The sequence below is a fragment of the Phyllostomus discolor genome, chromosome 1 (assembly GCF_004126475.2).
Source record: "Phyllostomus discolor isolate MPI-MPIP mPhyDis1 chromosome 1, mPhyDis1.pri.v3, whole genome shotgun sequence".
NCBI classification, from domain to species: domain Eukaryota; kingdom Metazoa; phylum Chordata; class Mammalia; order Chiroptera; family Phyllostomidae; genus Phyllostomus; species Phyllostomus discolor.
In genome coordinates, this window is record NC_040903.2 from 91,206,465 (window position 1) to 91,222,103 (window position 15,639).

General features: G+C 33.3%; 1 protein-coding gene across 9 annotated transcripts in view; it reads right to left on the reverse strand.

Annotated features, from left to right (window-relative positions):
* RAP1GDS1 (Rap1 GTPase-GDP dissociation stimulator 1) overlaps positions 1–15,639 on the reverse strand; it is a 149,182-nt gene that overhangs the window by 39,680 nt on the left and 93,863 nt on the right. For all 9 annotated transcript variants that reach the window (XM_028505853.2, XM_028505849.2, XM_028505850.2 and 6 more), the window contains 2 exons: positions 7,432–7,560; positions 206–331 (listed from right to left, as the gene is read on the reverse strand). In XM_028505853.2, coding sequence (XP_028361654.1) covers positions 206–331; positions 7,432–7,560 — 255 coding nt within the window. The remainder of the gene's footprint in view (positions 1–205; positions 332–7,431; positions 7,561–15,639) is intronic.

Genomic DNA, 15,639 nt, shown 5'->3' on the forward strand with positions numbered 1-15,639 from the left:
AACTACACAATTTTATAAATAAATTCTGGTTTTATTGGGTTCCCCCTTGTAGTTATGAAGTAGAAAATGTAGCTAAAGTTAGAGATATCCAAAATAAAATTTGTATCATTAATAGAACAATTAAATAGCTGGCAATTAAGTAATATTAGAAAAATGGAAAAGGCCTACACGATAAAAAAATCAAGAGATGCATTTATTTTCTCACCATTTTCTGCTAATGGAGCAAGAACTTCGAAAATCATTTCCCTCTTATCATGTTCTATTTGTTTCTTAAAGAGCTTTACCAACTCTTCAGCAATGTTTGTACTGGCAAACTGTTCTTTACTGGACTCTATAAGAAAAAAAAAAGGAAAATTTAGGATAAGCAAACAAAATTAAACACAGAGATTGTTTCCTATTACTTTCAATACTTGATCATTTTATACCATTACTGATAAATATAAACACTCTTCAAATACAGGAACAATCAAATCCACTTTTTAACGTCCTTGTAAAGGAAAAATGTCCCAGCCTTTATAGAAAATGTTCTAACCCATTTATATTCAAGGCTGTAAAATTTTTCATTACCATTACATACAGGTAACCATAGCAACAATAAAATTACTAAGTTTTAAATTCAGTTTCAAGGATTTTAGTCAAAGAAGAAAAATTACTCTGAATAGACAGAACTTTACATGTTGAATTAAAGATGACTTATCTCATCTTTGTATTAGTAAAGTGATGTGCTTTTGAACTGATCCTGACACACCTAATATTAAAGGCCAATTCTTCACATGTACTTGGGGTCTCATTCCTTCTTGCCTCTTTTGCATCTCCAACCTTTCCTCCTCACCCTAGAGCCTCACCATCAGCATTTAAACATGCATTAATATTTCTCACAGAAAAAGCAATGTGAAAAACAAACACCTTCCCTTTATTCCATGTTTCCTCAAATACCATCCAATCTCTGTTCACCTTCAGAAAAGTTTCTTTAAAAGAAAAAAAGATTTTATTTATTCATTTTTAGACAGGGGAAGGCAGGGAGAAAGAGAGGGAGAAAAACATCAATGTGTGGTTGCCTCTCACATGCCCCCACTGGGGACCTGGCCTGCAACCCAGGTAGCATATGCCCTGACTGGGAATTGAACTGGCGATATTTTCATTTGCAGATCAGTGTTCAGTCCACTGAACCACACTAGCCAGGGCCAGAAACCAATTTCTTGATAGTATTGTTTACATACACTTTCTCCATTTTCTTAACTCAAATGCATTACTAAACCCATTTCAAATTAATTTTGGCCCACATTTACTCTCTATAGTTTCCTTTGTTCCTCCTTTTCCAAATTCCAGTTCCTTGGGACTTGATCATTTACTTTCTTACCTTTTTGGTCTTTAACCCTAGGCAATCTAATTCTCTTCCACAGTATCAGAACAGTAGTTACACAATCATATCTCTAGCCCTCTTCTGGACCCCAGCTACTTACTTAAGAGGCCATTTGATATCTGCATTTAAATATCTCTTGCATTCAAACTCAGTGTATAAATGGACTTGAAATATATTTCAAAAAATATATTTTATTGATTATGCTATTACAGTTGTCCCATTTCCCCACCTTCACTCCCCTCCATGCTGCACACCCCCTCCCACATGCATTACCCTCCCTTTAGTTCATGTCCCTGGGTCATACATATAAGTTCACTGGCTTCTACATTTCCTATACTATTCTTTACCTCCCCATTTTCTACTTACCATTTATGCTACTTATTCTCTGTACCTTTTCCCCCTCTCTCCCTCCTCCACTCCCCTGTTGATAACCTTCCATGTGATCTCCATTTCTGTGGTTCTGTTCCTGTTCTAGTTGTTTGCTTAGTTTTTGTTTTAGGTTCGGTTGTTAATAACTGAGTTTGTTGTCATTTTACTGTTCATAGTTTTGATCTTCTTTTTCTTAGATAAGTCCCCTTAACATTTCATATAATAAGGGCTGGGTGATGATGAACTCCTTTAACTTGACCTTATCTGGGAAGCACTTTATCTGCCCTTCCATTCTAAATGAAAGCTTTGCTAGATAATCTTGGATGGAGGTCCCTACCTTTCATGACTTGGAATACTTCTTTCCAGCCCCTTCTTGCCTGCAAAGATTTCTTTTGAGAAATCAGCTGGCAGTCTTATGGGAACTCCTTTGTAGGTAACTCCTTTCCTCTTGCTGCTTCTAGGATTCTCTCCTTCATTTTAATCTTGGCTAATGTAATTATGATGTGCCTTGGTGTGTTCCTCCTTGGGTCCAACTTCTTTGGGACTCTCAGAGATTCCTGGGCCTCCTGGGAGTCTATTGCCTTTGCCAGATTGGGGAAGTTCTCCTTTATTATCTTTTCAAATAGGTTTTCAATTTCTTGCTTTTCTTCTTCTCCTTCTGGCACTCCTATGATTTGGATGGTGGAATATTTAAAGATGTCCTGGAGGTTCCTAAGCCTCTCATTTTTTTGAATTCTTGTTTCTTCATTCTGTTCTGGTTGAATGTTTCTTTCTTCCTTCTAGTCCACACCTTTGATTTGAGTCCTGGTTTCCTTCCTGTCTCTGTTGGTTCCCTGTACCTTTTCCTTTATTTCAATTAGCATAGCCTTCATTTTTTCATCCAATTCGTAACTATATTCAACCAATTCTGTTAGCATCCTGATCACCAGTGTTTTGAACTATTTATCTGATAGGTTGGCTACCTCTTCATCACTTAGTTGTATTTTTTCTGGATCTTTGGTCTATTCTTTCATTTTGGGCCATTTTTTTTGTTTGCCTTGGTGCGCCTGTTACATAGTAAGGCGCGGAGCCTTAGGTGCTCACCAGGGCGGGGCAACCCACGTTGCTGTGTTGTGATGCTATATGTGGGGGAGGGGTTCAAGAGGGAACAATGCCACTTGCTCTGCTCTCTGCCAGTTTTCACTTTCCTGGCTACCCACAAGCATTGGGCCCTTCTGGTGCTGATCCCCAGGTGGGTGGGTTTGTGTACTTCCAGGACCCTGGGGGTCTTTCCAACGAACTCTCCTGTGAGTCTGGGAGTTTCTCCCACTGCCTCCTCAACCCCCAGCGGTGTTTACAGTCAGAGGCTTTGAGGCTTTATTTCCCTGCAGTCTGTCTCACTCCCCAGTTGTTCCTCCGGTTTAATCTTCATGTGAATGTGGGACTGACCTGTCTGCCAGTCGCTACCTCACTGGTCTGCCAGCCGCTGCCTTGCCATGAGTCTTCTCTGTCCGGCTGCCTGTCTCCACCTTGTCTCTTCTTTAACTCCTTGGGTGTCGGACTTCTAAAAAGTTTGATTTTCTGTCAGTTCTGGTGGTTTTTTGTTTTGAAATTTGTTGTTGTCCTTCTTTTGGTTGTGCGAGGAGGCACAGTGTGTCCACCTATGCCTCCATCTTGGACTTTTGATATTACCTTGCTTTCTGTTCTTCCTCCAGACTTCCTTAACTGGTAAATGAACACTCTATCCATCCATGTAAATAGAAACCTGGTAGTCACTGCTTGGCTGCTCTCATTCAACCTCACATTCGACACATTACCAAGGTCTACTAATGTGTCTCCAAAATACAAACGTTTTTCTCCAATTCTCTTCTCAAATTTCTTTTGCCACATCAGATATCCTATTAATTTATCTAGATGGTTCTCTCAAGGAATTCTGAAGAAAATCTAGATGGATTGCTCTCTCCTTTTGCAGGTACAGCTGACATCCTGGAATTTTCTCTTACTCATTATTTTGATGGATCCTTTCTTTTCCTTTCTGTATTACCCAGTTATATACGTCCTTTCACCTTCACTTGTTTTGATTTGGTGATGGCATCCTCCAGCAGCTTCCTGAGAAAGCAACTATATACTGAGTAGAGGAGGTAAACATTTTGAAATCCTGACTGTCTGAAAATGGTCTTTCCCACTTTGAGTCTATGCCTCTAATCTAAATTAGTCCCTCACCTCACTACATTAATTTCTACAATAGTGTTTACCATAATTTATAGGGATATGCTTCTTTAAAACTCACTTAAAAAATTTCATCTCACTGACTAAACTATATGTATGCTCCTTGAGGGCAGGGACAGTGTACATTATTTTAACTACAACAAACTCAGTGCATAGTATAGTATCCAGTGCAGAGCAGGTGTTCAGAAGAAATTTACTGATTACATGAATGTGTAACTGAATGAAGAATTAATGGAAGTTAGGTTCTGTCAAAATCAAATAAAAATATTGCAAATTCAACTTTAAAAGAGAAAGAAGAAACAGAAATGTGCTCCTAAGTAATGCAGGCCATTTGCCAGCACAAAGAAACAATGTATTATGATTAATACAGATGTTAAAGAACAAAATCTGTATTCATCTTACAGATGGATACAGAGAAAAGGCAGAATGAAGTATGATTTGGACATTTTATTTTAATTAAATGCCACATATCCTTAAGAAAACTTTAGCCAGAAACCTTATTTTCTAAGGGCTCATTTTTATAAAAATTATACATGAGTTTCACTAGTAGTCGGTCCTAATACTTGCATTACCAGCAGACTGCAGTCCTTCTTCCCCATTTCTCCTCCCTGAGAAACAAGCACATAAGGCTCTTTTAGCTAACTCACTGGTATTTACCCCCAAATCTTTAACTAACATTTGTATTGCCACTTTCTGACTGACTTTCTACTACAAAAGATGAAGCATTAGTTTTCTTCTTTTTTCTGTCTCTACCGTATCCCTCTATATTCTCAATGTAATGATACTGTAATTTTGGTTATATCAATTATTAGTGCTTTATTAGTATACTATTCCATTTTCCCTGGATTTACTCTTATCTCATTTACTAAGTTTTCTGTGAACCTACCACTAATTAACATCCAAACTCCGTATCAGTTAGCTAATCATCTCTTATTATGCTCATTCTCTTAAGGCATTTGATCAGTTTCATCTCCTATAAGAATTCCCCCAACCCTGACTCCAGCAGGCTTCTGATGTGCTCCAATCTGGAATGGTTGCTTTTTGAAAATAGACTATTTGGGGCTCTCATGTCACCATACTACCAGGAATTTGTTTTCCTGTTGAATATCCTGTTTCCAGATTCCTATGTTGTCTGCCTTCTTAATCTAAATCTCTTGTTCTGATGTAATACATTTTGCAGTGGTTTCCAAAGGGAAGGTATTAAGTATATCAATTTTCTGAGATATTCATGTTTGACAATGTCTTTATTGTAATTCCATTTTCTCCTGGCTGCCAGTGTTAAGACATTTGATGGGTATTGATTCACAATCTTTTTTATGCAACACTTGTGAGATTTTCTCTTTGTTCCATTCTAAAATTTCACATTGATATGCCATGGGCTGGGTCTATTCTCACACATTAGGATAGACATTTGACAGACCCTTCCAATCTAGAAAATTACGTACTTTAGTTCTAAGATAACATCACAGAATTCTATACTCATACTACCAGGAATGTGATATGAACTCGGTAGGACTTGTGTCAATAAAAATAATGCTATGTGACTTGTTAACTCATGAGCAATAAAGCCTACTGAAAAGAAAAGAAGTATTTTGGGGCATACATGTTCTATATTGGTGCTGATGTTTAGCTATTACTTGGGCGTAACATATTCATGATGATATAAACTCTAAAAAGAAAGAATATTTCTCTTTCACCTTTTTTTCCTTGAAATGGGCTAAGGGCAGTAATATCTGGGAACAGAGTATGAAACTAGGTTGAACTATATTGGATACATATTCATTTCTTAATATAGATCAGGGAGATGAGGTTGAATTGAGGTGGTCTATGCAATCTCCCAAACAAATTCTGATATCTTTATACAGGTAACTCATATTAAAAGTTGTTTATATTTCCGTTACAAAGATATGACATTACCAGAGATTATAACATAATTTATTTCTATAAACTATAATGAACATAATCTCTTTTATATCCCATTTAATGGAAAAGAATAACTTGTGAACAGTAATTAAATGTTCTTTCATTCTTAGTCTTACTTGAATGATGAAAATACCAAGAGAGTAGGAAAAAGAAGAAAGCAGAGGAAAGAGGAAACATTCACAGATGCCAACAGGTGATCCACTGAAAAAGAATGACTTTTAAAAATGAACTGTGATAATCTCTATTCTCTTAAGTTGAAGTCAATGCAAAAGTAAAGTACTGAAATCAAGATTTTAATATGTAGTGTGACATGATCTTTCAGTTAGAAATCCAAATTTAAGAGTTCTGGTGTTTCTATTTATTTATAAAATGGGGATAATAGATTAATTTTTTGTTGTAGCTATTATATTTAGCTCTGACAAAACATCATTTGGTTTGACTGTTCCCATAATAAACAATTTGTTACAAATATAGGTATTGTGCAGAAGATTCATACCAGGAGTTTTAACTTTTTGTCAAGAATCCTGGGAGGAGAGAAGAAAGGGTACTTACTATAAATGACAGAGAGAAAAGTAAAACAGAGACAAGAGATGGGGGTGGCTGGGTTCATTAGTCCTCTTCTCTGTTATGACTGGACTGTTTTTGCCTGCCTTTTGCATTTCAAGGATTTCTCATAAATCTTTCTAATGCTGTTACAAGTATATTTTTATGAAGAAGTCTCCTAATGCCCTGGCTGGGTGGCTCCCATACACCAAAAGGTTGTGGGTTTGATCCCAAGTCAGGGTGTGTATGGGAGGCAACCAGTCAATGTTTCTCTCTCACATTCATGTTTCTCCCCCTCTCTCACTCTCTAAAATGAATAAACATATCTTCTGGTGACATAAAAAAAAGTCTCCTATCATTTAGGGATTTTTGTAAAAAGAGGAGGAAGAACCATAGTCTGCTAGATTCCTTTTCACTTGACAATGTAATAAATTATGAAGTCCTTTATTTTTGCCCTAGGATTACAATTCCTTGATTTTAAGACCACCCCCATGTCAAAGTACTAAAGTCAAGGGGAGATCATTTCAGACATTCAAGTCCATTAAATAATACACAAATGTAAAATTGAAACTTCAATACATAATTAGCGAAGCAAAGTAGCTCTCAATTTTTTTTAAAGATTTTATTTATTTATTTTTAGAGTGAGGAGAAAGGAGGGAGAAAGAGAGGGAGAGAAACATCAATATGAGGGAGAAACATCAATCGGTTGCCTCTTGTATGCAACCCAACTGCAGACTGAACCCACAATGCAGGCATGTGCCCTGACCAGGAATTAAACCCAGAACCCTTTGTTTTGCAGGATGATGCCCAACAAACAGCCATACCAATCATGGCTGTAGCTCTCGATTTGAAATAATACATTCATAAGATATAACTGGAACTACAGTTTTATACATTGAGGCAAATATTTACAATGCTTCAAAAAATAAACTAATATAAATAAAATGGACTTCTATGTTAATATCTAAAAAATTTTAAATACATTAATAAGTTAATTACTTTAGTGGTTCATGTGTAAGACTTACCAAGTTCTGCTAAATTGCCAAATGCAACGAGACACATTTCTGTAAGAGCTGCATTTTGGCAGTGGATGCCGAGTAATTTCACTAAGGTAGGAATAACACCCATATTGATAAGCTGAGCTTGAAGGGAATCTGCAAAAACAAAGAAAAAATAGTGCTTATGTATCAAACAGATATTAGTAAGAAGGAAAATACCTCTTACTTTCTCTATTACAAACTCAATATTATTTCAGTTACAGCAAAGCAACATTATGCCCATTCATATATTAGTCTTGAAAAATTTTAAGACACCACTTCAGAAGAATTGAGTCTTGAATAGTCTTGAATCCTTTCAACAATTAGAAGAAATTTATAAATAAAAATAATTCAAATATTATGTCAAATATCAGTTTTTTTACTTTAAAGACAGGGTCTTATACCTTTACAGAGTAGGCTTTAAAGATGTATAAATTATTAAACAGTACCATTGATTTTTAAATGAAAAGGTTAGAAAAAGTAACATTTGCATTACAGTAAGTCATCCAGCACATGAAAAGCATTTAAAAAAGCAAATTTTATTAAACATCTAGAGAGAAGACAGTTAGAATTCCTTAATAAATGATAGAAAGTATGCAATTTACAGAAATTGTTTGATTAATTCCAGCAGAGAATTCATTCCTTGATGACCACTAGCAAGAAAAGTAGTTTTAATAAGGAAATAAAGGGTTACTTAAATAACTTTTCAAATTTTTATTTAATGATAACAATCATCTTAGCAAACAAAAGAAAACTTGGCTTAGGAAGTGAAGAGAGTATGATCAATATGACTTTGTCATCACTGCCTGTCTTCATTTTTCTAAAAAAAACTAGTTTTAAGGTACTTAATATGACTTGGATTTTGACAATGGCTCATTAACAAGAACAAAATACCTGTAACAAAGTTGAAAGTAAATAAACCAAAATGCAAAACTAAAGTACTGCCTCTTAGAATAAGCTAAGACGTAAACACAAAGTTACTGTTAATAACTGTTTTATCCAAAATACAGGAATGCTTTCAAAATTTTTCTTTTAAAAATTAATGCCATTTTCAAGCAAATAATTTTCTGCAAATTCTATGAAGTTACCTATTAGTAATCTAAAGATAAAAATCCATTTCTTATAAAACAAATTTTCCTTATAGCATTCTTCCCTTGACAGAGTTTGCCCACTAATCTCTTTATCACTCTTTATAGTTTTTAACCAATAGATAAGGAAGTGGATGGGTGATTATCAGAAAAATAACATAAAGGCTGGGTTGAGCTGTATCACATGCCAGCTAATTATGGTGGTCTTTATAGTTAATTTTTCCTGCTTTTAGAGTAAAGTGTGCAGAGATAGCCAACCGAGGCTGATTTCCCTGAAAACTGATGCATTGGTTATTAGGAATATTGCTTGGTGCAGTTGTGGGGGCCCATCTGCAATAGAAATGGGCATATTACCAGAACAAAAACAGAAAACAGGCCTGAGAAAAAGGGAAGGGAAGTTTACATTTAGAATTCAAACAGTCTAAAAACAATTTCAAAATTTTCAATGAAAGTATGAAGTCTGTTCTAAATAGAGATAGAAATAAAAGAATACATTCAACTAAATGAATTTTTACTCTTTTGATGTTAAATATTTTTTCTAACTACACAATTCAGCAATTAATGAATGAGTCACGATATAAGTCTAAGAGGCAAATTAGTTATGTTAGAGGGTATAGTATTATACCTGTACGTTATACTGGCAGAATATTTGTATTATGGTTACATTATTTATAATGGTTATGCCCAAGAAGCTTTCCAAGTTAGAAATTATTTTGATTACTTACCAGTAGCTACAGTTCCTTATTATTGAGTCACCTCTGCAGATCCTTGATCTTTATCAGTATTCTAAACTTTCATTTATTTATTTATTCATTTTGACTACCCCTTGAAATACAGCAGAGCTGCTGAATCATTGAATTTCAGGTATGTAAGCGTGAGCACTAGCGCATGCATTGAGTGAGTCAAACTCCACTGTGTATCTGTGTATATATATAAGCATCGCACACCCCCTCAGTACTGTTGGTACAAACTATAAAAATCCAACAGTCCAGGGACATAAGAGAATAACAAATTTTACAAAGGAGAAAACTCAACAGGAGAATGCCTCTTAGAAGATGATGTTTTTCCTATTCTCCTAATTTGGCACATTCTTGGCACATTCTACCACTTTCTTGGACCACTTTTATAATATTATGAATTTTGATTCCAGGCAAAAGAGGGGCAAAAAGTTAAATGTTGTTACAGTATTACAAATTTTGGTGTCAAGGAAAAGAGGGACAACAAGTTAAAAAATGTTTCAGCATTTCATGTAATCTTTGGCATACTGAAGGAGAATATTTGAAACTGTGGTAGATCAGGAAAAAAAGTAGCTTAGCACGATGGCATATAGCGTGAATTGCCATAATTCATGAAAATCACGTTGCTTCATGAAAATGTTTTAAAGCTACCCAGGAGCCAAATTAATTGTATACTCACATACAACACACAAAGCACACACAAGTATAAAGAAGAAAATACATAGTTATCCAGTGGACAGACTCATTTTAGAGCACTTGGCTGCTTCCTTTGATATTTAATTCTATAATGCTAAAATAAAATTTATACTCAAATAACTCTAAAGCCTGTTTATACCAATTGCAAGAAGGAGACTTATATAATGGAGGCCCAGAAGAGGGGAAAAAACCCTTTACTCAAACAAGTTGGTAAAACTTTTCCTTTCAAGACAGGCAGGCTTCCTAGAACATGGTTCTGAAAGTGGAATCGCCAAAACCCTTTCAAAGGATCACTAAGTCAAAACTACTTTCAATAAATGACCAAGATTTTTTTTGCTTTTTTCACTCCATTAACATTTGCAATGATGGTGGAAAACAACAATGAGTAAAACTGCTGGAGCTTTAGTATGAACACAGTCAGTGGCACCAAACTGTACAAGTAGTCATTACATTCTTCACCAGCACTCATAGGAAAATAGAAGTTACTCTTACTATTTTTTAATTTTGGAAAGTTATTTTTCATAAAAATGTTATTTATGGTAACATATAGTGGGTTTTTGTTATTTTAAAATGCAATACTAAGTAATTTTAAAACATCTCCATTTTAATTTTTAATACAGTAAATATTGCTAGATATTACACATATATGTATAAATACAAAAAAGTGATAGATATTACATATACATAAAAACAAAAGTTCTTTGAAGTCTTTGGTAATTTTTAAGTGCCTGAAAGAGTCCAGAAACCAAGTTTAAAAACCACTGCCAAAGAATTATCTAATTTTTACAGGAGATTAACCAAAAAACAAACCAGAAAAAAATAAACCATGGAAAAGAGATTCTGAAATTCAATGATGTGCTTGGCATATGTGATAATAAAATAAATAAAAATAAAAAATATTCTAGGAATCCTAGATTTTGGTGCTCAGATATTTTGAGCAAGATTACACTAATTAAGTACCTAAACATCTCATTTTGCTTACTTGAGTAGAAACTCTACTTAAGTCTAGGAAAATATTCCATGATTTAGTCTGTTTGTTTATTTCAGTTACAACTTAGTATGCTATCAATAAATCTTTGGGGAGGGGGGTTGCTAAATAAGAGTTCTGTTTTTGTGGATTAAATTAGTATGAATTCTCATCACTGAAAACAAATGATTAAGTTCAGTCACTTTTTTTACTGCCCAAAGAGAGGACTTCAAAGGATTGTAGCTGACACTCATGCTATCATGAATGGTATCAGGAGTATGACTTTGAAGTGAAAACTAACTGAAAGAAATTCTTAGAACCAGAAATAGTTCACATTCTCTACATAACTGTGAGTGAGTCAGTAAACTAATGCATGACTGAGACTTTTTGTATCCCTCAGTGAATCAGCAACTCCAGGGGAATGTTTATTCAGAGCTCAACAAACACAATTCACAAAAATGCAACCCAGGCCCATATACAGCAAAAAGTTATGTGTGACTGTCTTTAGACAGCACAATGTCCTATAAACATCTGAAGACATTTTAAAATTGCTTGTGACACATATCACAGACACATAGTGACCAAAGTACAGAATCACACAACTACATAATATCACGATGGCACAGGCCCTACATGATCTATGGGGAGGGAGGGGAAGAAAGGCACTGAGGGGGTGCAATACAGATGCGTGTAAAAAGAGATATAAGGCAATCAATGCATGCGCTGGTGTGAACACTTACCTACCTACATTTGAATTTCAATGGTTCCAAGTTCTTCAGGTCACACTCATGGACACCCCAAAGAATGGAGATCTGGAGAGAAGATCTCAAGTTGAAGAACCTTTTCCCCCTGAGTTTTAAGTTTAATGTTTAAAAACAATTGTATAGATTATAGGTCCAGAAAAGTATGCCAAGAATTTCAGTAACTCAACTGATGTTAATCAATCACTAAAAAGAAAACATTTCTTAAGATTATAACACGTTTATCCCACCCCTAAGAAAGGACCCTTACAAAGTTATAAGACTATTAAACCTATTGGCAAATAAAACTTAAATGAATAAAGAAACTTAAAATAACACACACACGATTCAAAATACAGTCTCTACATTGGTAGGTACATATATAGTATATATATTATTCATAGTATAAAGAGTATTCTATTTACTATAGGCTTACATAAAAACCCTGCCTACAGTTAAGTGAATTATATACAGTTGAAACAATAAAAACAAGCAAATATAAATCTTGATAAGATGTTCTAGTACAAAATGGCTAAAAAACATTTGAGCCTAATAAGGACTGAAGAAAATTATCCTTAATAGCAAAGCTTTATTTCCAAGAAAAGATAAATTATGAGTTTAAAAGAGTTATAGCTCTATTATAACACTAAAAAGTAAACTGATGTAAATACAGCTACTAAGAGGGTGATTTCATGGTTAAAAAACTTATTTATACATACACAAGTGCAGGTTCAAATAAAGACTGCCTTTTCAGTTACTTATTACTGAGTATCTTTTCATTTACTGATAAGGAATATGAAGAGCTATTACTGTAAACTAGTGTTGAGCATATAAAAATTAAAAATATTTATGTGATTAAAATGAACTTCAAATCAATTATTTAGAAGCTCTGTTTACACAGAACATGCATTAGGTGTTTTGCACCAAAATCACCCCAGTAACTGAAGCCCCAAAGCATACATTTTAATGAGAGAAATTTCAAAGATAAAATAGAATCAAGATTTATTAGTATTGAGAATACTGAAAGTTTAAAAAATAATTCACTTATACATTTCTTGCTTTCTAAAAGTTAACAATAGAAAGTGGAAAAGAGAATTCATAAAGTTTTTTCTGGTTCTGAAAATTTCCCTCTTATAAAAGTTCTAGAGATAAAGAACAAGATTACATGAGTGAGTGTAACACAAAACAGCAGCAACAAGAAAAAACCCGAAAGCAAAAATCACAAGAGGAATAAAAAATGTTTTATTTTTCTTAAGAGGCATACCCATTTACTGTTCTCAATCTAATGACATTTAGAGTGATTATGTTTGAAGATAGTAGGCCATTTTTATTTTAGACTCACTCCAGGTTAAATTATTTACTACAGATCAACTCTTGTTATAATGAATACTGCTACAAAGGACATTTTTACAGATATATCTATCTGATTAAAAAAAAAACCCTGTACTTTCATCTCACAAAGAAATTAGTTTTTTTAGGTTAATACTAGATTTGTGTGCGTTGGTTTTAGAAGAGGAACAGCTGCCAGCTGTTGCTTAAGCAGCTCTTGCTGGGAGAAGTACGTAAATCCAGTCTCCACTCTCACATGGCACTGCCCAGAGAAAAGCAGTATCTACAGTAAATGTAAATGTAAACCTAAATTTTTGTATAGCAAATTAAGTTACAATCAGGTTAATTTACATACAACATGTGTAATCTACAAATGTGTTTAAAAACATAAAAATTGTTTTAAAAAAGGATTTACAGGCTTTTTTTAAAAAGCAAATATTACTAGTTACCTTAGAACATTAATTAAGTTTTACACTTTAAAATTACACAGAAGTTATTTAACAACACACAAACTGTATTACTAAGACATAACTATGTAACCAAAAATTTCTGATTTCTAGCCAATACCCATTTTCCAAACAGTATTTAATTAAAAACTTTTTCATAAATAAAATATAGGCAGTTTGATATCACCAGGATTTTACTTATAGTTAGAAAACAAGATTATTAATTTTTATACAAGTTAATTTACAATTGATACTATTCTGCCCTGACTTTCTCTCTAAATGGATATTTTAAGGGATTTAAATTAAAGATACATTGATATTTGGCCAAAATCCATGATTTGTCTCTGGCTTTAGTCAATACTCATATGCTTTGATATCATCATATTTCAACAGTGTAGTAACATCAATAATAAAAACATGGCCTGGCCTTTCAATTTTTTATGTTACTATCTATATATTAATTTTTAAATAAGCATTCTGTATACAAAGAAAATCTATGTACTTCATAGGTTGAAATCCTATCCATTGAAATGTAAATGTACACTTATGATGGCAAAAATATACAAATGTAAAAATTAAATGAGGGCAGAATAATTGAGATTAAATTATTCTCTAAAGAACTTACAACATGAAATAAAATAAATGTTAGGAACTGTTTTTAATTTTTAGTTACTTAATTCCATTTGGGCCTTTAATCTTTTAAGAAAAAGCCCAATTTGGGAATTCTCTACATCTTGTGAGGATGAATTAAAATCAAAACACCAACTGCCATCTCAAATATTCACTATGAGGAAAATCTCAAAAATAATATTCAGTAACATCTATGATTAATCATCTCTAGTTCAGACATAAAGCAAATTAAAAAAAGAAAAACATGTTAAGAGAATGAGGAGCCCCACACATATTTTGTTATTACACTTCCTCCGTTAAAACTGGTATCTATTTAATATCACAATGCTAATCGCCATCATACTCAGGAACAATGCTGAATGCATTGTCATGATCAGGAACCATTTAAAAGCTGATAATCTGAGAAAGTATTATTTCTGTAATATACTGCCAAACTTTAAGTCATTAAAAAGAACAAATCATTTCATATTTTTGTAATAAAATTTGATTCTTTTAATGGTCAAAACTGAGTATTAGTGTTGGAATTAAACCAAAATGTGCATATCTCTACTACAAACCAAGTTCTTATCCTGTCCATTAACAGTATTATTACAGTAATTGTTTAGGAGGATTCTAATGAAAAGCTCACCTTGTCTAGTATGTCAAATGAATAGGCAGAAGTAGCAGAAGGTATAGCAACTGACTTCACTGACCTTTAGTAAAACAATTTATTGAAAATGACATTTATAGCAGAATTTCATGAATGCAACCTGCTTCAGTAAATTCATTAGAAAGCTCAATTGGATGAACAATAAAAATTCAGAAACTTTTTACAAAAAAGAGTACAACAATTAAGTAAATAAAGAATTTTGCTTTATTTTTTAAAGCCTAAAAACTTTAGAGCTGCACAATCAGAATACTATACTTTAATTTGACAATCTGGGCTTCAAGGATGTGAATTTAGAAGTAAATCTCCAATGCCTTTATAAACAAAAAACAGTGAACTGAAAATAGTGTATTAGAAAATCAATACAATTTTTAAAAGATAATGAATTGCGAAGATAAAATTTTCAACTTTCAATTTTTTGTTTGTTTCCCTTAATGTCAGGTAAAATGTTTTTAGTATTTAGGAAATACATGAAATTATTAATCAGCTTACACCCATAGTATGTAACCTTTGGAAATAGTTCCCCACTCATGCAAAGCAAATTATCTTTTAAACATCTAACATCTAGGAAATGTTCTTTCTTACCTATAATAAAGTTATACCAAAACATAAGAATATACTCAGTGCCAAAGCACTTTTTAATTTTTAATCAAAACTATTTCTCTATATAATTATCCCTATATATAATTTTTATTCCTCCTATTTTAAGTGAAGAAAAAACAAATAAGCCAAGTTACTGGACTGAGTTCAGTAGGAAAATGAATTGTATGACTAGAAGTGTGAAACTGTGGCTATTGGTTGAAATGAAATTAATTACATATTAAGTGATCTTTAGAGGAGAGAAAATAATTTACAGGTCTATTTTCAACAACTGAATATAAGTATTGGGCTTATTATTTAAATTCAATTGTTATGCT